Source organism: Dioscorea cayenensis, chromosome 6, assembly GCF_009730915.1.
Source record: "Dioscorea cayenensis subsp. rotundata cultivar TDr96_F1 chromosome 6, TDr96_F1_v2_PseudoChromosome.rev07_lg8_w22 25.fasta, whole genome shotgun sequence".
In the NCBI taxonomy this organism is placed as follows: Eukaryota; Viridiplantae; Streptophyta; class Magnoliopsida; order Dioscoreales; family Dioscoreaceae; genus Dioscorea; species Dioscorea cayenensis.
This window is the reverse complement of record NC_052476.1, coordinates 15,409,532-15,414,492: the sequence shown is the minus strand read 5'-3', so window position 1 is coordinate 15,414,492 and position 4,961 is coordinate 15,409,532. Positions and strand designations below refer to the sequence as shown.

Genomic DNA, 4,961 nt, shown 5'->3' with positions numbered 1-4,961 from the left:
GATGATGAAAATTTTAAATCAATCAAATAAGTATCTATCTAAACCAAATCATAAATCAAAATTTAAACCGCTGGATACTGATGGCTCCTAATATATACCTCACAAAGAAAAAAATATCAAAAATACTTTTTTACATGAGAGCCGAAAAAACAAAAAACAAAAAACAAAAAAAAACCATCTATAGCCATAATTAGCTTTAACCATAGATCAACACTAATATATAAAACATTGATTTTTACGATTGAAAATAATACAAAACTTTTTCTTACTATTATCCCATGCTTGAAGAATAAATCAGGAATCTGCGCAATCTTGACTATTTAGGTTTTTTTCCCTCGTATATTATGGTCTTTCATACTTCCCAAATAAATTTTATTTTCAACTTACTCGCACCAATGGTCCTGCTTTAAAAACAAGAAACCAAAATAAAAAAAAAACCTTGGATCTGGTGATTATATTTGTACTTTTTTTCCCAACTTGTACTTTCTTCCCAACTTATGTTTGGTAAATGCCAATATATTACCAAACATCACAAGCTAATTTCTATTGTATCTTGAGAAATCAATGTGAGGAATTCTGTTTTAGTATGTCCATATCATGTCTCAGAGTTTTGCTCCTATAAAAGACCCCCCCTCATATGTTTAATTCCGAGTTATACATATAAACACAAAAATTTTCTCCCCTATTTGATGTGAGCCTATTTATATTATCCACTATATACAAATCCTAAATGCATTAAGAGTCGAGGCTGAGATGTTATGCTTCTAATTACAGTAAACTTAAAAAAAATCATAAGATATAGATGTTGAATAAAATAGGCAATACACACATTAGACACACAACAATAGAAGACTCATGATCTTTGACTGTTTCATCACTCATGCAATAAAATTGTTTGAACAGAGAAACAATAGATATGAAACATTTGCCAAAGCATGTCTTCTATAGATGATTAGATCAAATCATCAAAGAACCTTAATTGCAAAACTGAACTGCAATTACTGAGATATCATTAAATCATGAACAAGTTCCAGTTATTATTGTAGGCCAATATAAATGCTGCATTGCTAACCAGATCAAATTAGCAAATGCTCACAAGCATAATATAAAAAAGAAGCAGACTGCAAGCTCACATTTGCAGTCATTTTTTCACAGTTTGTAGCATGGATGGCATGAAGTTTGGAAACACATGTAAATATAGAGAGAGTATGAAATGGAAAAATGGTCAATGACATCAGTAAAAGGTTGCGTCGATCAAAAGAATACCAGATCAGTCGGCGAAGAGTTTATTCGATGTGAACTATGTTATGATTCATATGCTTGAATTTGCATATCTGCTTAAAGAATTCATCCGCAGTCTCATGGCAGTTTCGCATCTTAGAGATTCTAATCACCAGCTTCTGCAGATTGACACTGTACTTAACCAATGACTCAAGAGTGTTCAGCTTTTGCAATGGATTCAACGGTGACCTGACCGTAACAAGAACCTCTTCCAAGCAAGGAATACTGAATCTGGAATCCAACTGCAAGAACAAGAGATTCAATCACTGAAGATGCATAGAACTGAACAAGTTTGACTGAATAGGCAGAAGGAAACTCACATTTTTAAGGCTGTTCTTCTGGCACAATGCCGCAAACATAGCGCCGTGGATTTCAAACTTGCATAGCTTCTGATGATTGTTGAAGAAATCAACAAGGTCGATTTGCGGAAATGGTTGAAGTGTGTCTAAATCTCCAGTGAATTCAATCTTCATAAGCAGATGCTTCACCTCACTCCCAGATTGGAGCACAGAGCTTATTGCATTCCAACTCCATTGCACACCTCTGATTGACAAATACTCCAAATCAGGCAGCTTTCCAACATCCACCTTGTACACACTACCTGGTAAGAAGACAACCACAAAATCTCACAATCTGAAAATTAGCTCAAAATTCAACATGAAAACCCAAACACTTGCCTGAAGTTTTAGCAATAGATAGACGGCGAAGGGAATGCCTCTCATTAACATGAATCCAACTAAACCCTTGCAACTCGAGATTCACAAGCTTGGGAGAAGAGAGATGAACGGAAGAATTAGCAGAACCAAGGAAATCCAACCTGCATTTCTCCAAGCTATCCAATTCAATGTAAACGGAGCTGCAACCATCGCAACCAAGCAATGCCAACTCCACAAGTTTAGGGCACGCCTGCACAACATCCTTGATCGCAGTATCCCTCACGGCCGCCCCAACAATCTCCAAAACCCTCAAGCGCTGAAGAACACCCCAGTTGGGGGATTTCGTCAGAGAAACGCCCCAGAGCTTGAGATCCTCCAGATTCTTGGCAGATCCAATGGCGTCAAGCCGGCAGGGAGCCGGCTTTTCGGCGGTGCAGTCCATCCGGAGCTCAAGCCGGCGGAGGGAATGGCTCCGGAGGGAGAGCCAGGAGGCGAGATGAGAAGCGGAGAAAGGGCAGTAGATGACGAGCTCCTCAAGGCACAAGGCGGAGGAGACCATGTGGGAGATGGCGGCATCAGCGTCAGCGCGGGGGAGGCCATCGAAGACGCCACGGGGGAAGTAGAGGGAGGGCAGGAAGGGGATGGAGTCCTTCCAGCGCTTGGAGACGCAGGCGCACGATGCTATGTCGCGCGCATTGCTCATCTGGGAGAGAATGTGCTGCACGACGCCCTCCGGGACTGAGTTCATCGCTGCGACCGAGACGTGTTCGACGAAATGCCGGAATGAAACACTCAACTCTTGACAATAATAAGAAGGCGTCACGGGAGATGGAATCATCACAGACAAGCTGGTTTTGAATTTAAAAAATAAAAAAAAATTCATAGAAAATTTATTTATTTATTTTATTTATTAAGTGGGGAAAAAAAAAGAATTGTTTTTGAATGGAGGTGGGGCCCGCCTGTTTTCAAAGGAATTTTTGAATTTTAGGACCGTTTGATGGAGGCAGCGGTCATGTCTCATGTGCGCGATTTGAAGATTTGAACTTTTTGGGGACTTTGGAATTCACCCAATCAGACATTTTCGTTTTTTTTTCTAAGTGTGTCAAAATAATTAAAATTCAAATTTAGCTGTGTGGATTTTTAGTTGTTTATGAAAACATTTTGAACTACTTAACCAGTTCAACTATTTTTCTTTTACATTTTTGAACTAATTATAAAAATTATTTATAATGAAAATAATTTTTTTTAGCTCCGTGATTGGTTACCAAACAATTTTTCCTGCATAATATTAATATATATAAAATTAGCTCAATTCAATTAATTTTGATAAATTTAAATTGAAAAACAGAAAATTTTAGATATCAAATAGAAACAACCATGTTTGATTAACCGAGTTAAAATTTAGAATTTATGGTTTTTTTCTTTAAATATTCTCCTTCCGATTATTATTATTATTATTATTATTATCTGTTTTTAGCCTTTTAAAATGATTATTTCACAATATCTAATATTAAATGCACACATTTTATATAAAAATCTAATAATAACCATCTGTGTCTTGTCTTGTTTGTATCGAGTCTTTTAAGCAAAGTATTTATTTTATGAAATACAAGAAATCAAACGCTAAAATTAATATAAGATAATGCACAAGAATTTATTAAGTATGTTCTAAATCTATACATATCTTTGGCTTTTTGTCAAAATAAAATTCCAATAAAACATGGTTTAATTTTTGTACTTCAGTCTTGAGTTGAGTGATTAGTTTTGATTAATTATTCTTTCCAAGTCAAGTTAGCTAGACCTAATTGATCAGATTAAATATGTATGTACTTAAAGCCCCATGTGATGAAACATTATATATTGGTGTTATTATATGCCATCATGATCTTTCAATGGACTCAATTAAAGTAAGAGGTTTTGACAACTAGTGAATTTATTTTTACTAGGTGCTTTCTCCGGCTTCGCATCGAATTTTTAAAATTTTGTGAGGAGTTTTGAGGCAATATCATGTATAAATTAATATAATTAAACAACTTCTACCACGGAAACTATGTTATATCTTGGATTTCAAAAGTCTTATGGACATTTTATAGACATTTATTGCATAAATAATTAAGTATAATTAATGTTTTTTAATTATTAATATTATAAGTAATATAAATAAAAACTTAAATGTTATAAAAAAAATAAAATTATTCCTTGAAATGCTTTCGGAGTAAATTATACATCTACTTTAATAGTATGTATAGATGCCTTTTTCCTTTCAAATATTATTTTATTTGCCTCTTAAAAAAACCTTTTGATGCTTTAACTTGGTTCGACTCCTTTTTACTATCTTATTAATATAAAATTTTTTAATTAAATATAATTAGATATTGTTCATAATTAAACAAAACAAATTTCTAGTAAACCAAGGGTATAGAAGGTCACTTCAACACTAGTCAAATAGTCAAAAATATTTTAAAAAATACTAATGAACAAAATGGTTTTTTTCCCCTATATACTATGCAAATTCATTTAATCACCTATACGCCTCTTAAAATCTAAATATATTTGCATAAATGTCCATAATAGTGGTTAGACCTACCACAACAGCAACAAAATGTGAAATATGTCTAGTGGTGGATGAGATTAAGGTAATATTAAGTGAGTTAATTGAAGGTTAACCTCTCTAGTTTCATCCAACTCTTGCCTATAAATAGCAAGAGATGAAGTGTTTTAAAACATGTCAAAAGCGAAAGAAGTGAAGGTGAAAAAATAAAAAGAAGGGAGAAAAGGAAAAAAATATTGAGAGTTGGTATTTTCTAGGTATATTTCTCTAAATAGTCTCTTGACTGTTTTTAAACTTATCCTTTTTAGTTTCTTATTTTAAATTATAATATTTTAGTCCCTCTACTATGTTTAAATGAGCTATGTTAGTCCTCTTTTTTGATGACTTAGGGTTTAAGGGACTAACATGGCTAAATTTAAATTGTAGAGGACTGAAAGGTTCAAGTTCAAAGCAAAGGCACTAAAAAAAGTGAA

At 33.9% G+C, this 4,961-nt stretch overlaps 1 protein-coding gene across 1 annotated transcript; it reads right to left on the bottom strand.

The window, feature by feature from the left end:
• Window positions 1-1,007: 1,007 nt before the first annotated feature.
• On the bottom strand, window positions 1,008-2,751 carry LOC120263305 (F-box protein At1g10780). Its single transcript, XM_039271173.1, has 3 exons — window positions 1,959-2,751; window positions 1,602-1,882; window positions 1,008-1,523 (listed from the first exon to the last, which is right to left on the bottom strand). The coding sequence occupies exons 1-3, from the start codon at window positions 2,683-2,685 to the stop codon at window positions 1,287-1,289; spliced, it is 1,245 nt and encodes a 414-aa protein (XP_039127107.1). The 5' UTR covers window positions 2,686-2,751; the 3' UTR covers window positions 1,008-1,286.
• Between the last annotated feature and the right edge of the window lie 2,210 nt (window positions 2,752-4,961).

Excerpts from the sequence above, each read along its gene's own strand:
- LOC120263305 (XM_039271173.1), bottom strand. The coding sequence starts at position 2,685 with ATGAACTCAGTCCCGGAGGGCGTCGTGCAGCACATTCTCTCCCAGATG. Across the intron at positions 1,883-1,958 it reads ATCTATTGCTAAAACTTCAG|GTAGTGTGTACAAGGTGGAT; the intron begins GCAAGTGTTTGG and ends TCTTCTTACCAG. Across the intron at positions 1,524-1,601 it reads AGAAGAACAGCCTTAAAAAT|TTGGATTCCAGATTCAGTAT; the intron begins GTGAGTTTCCTT and ends TTGTTCTTGCAG.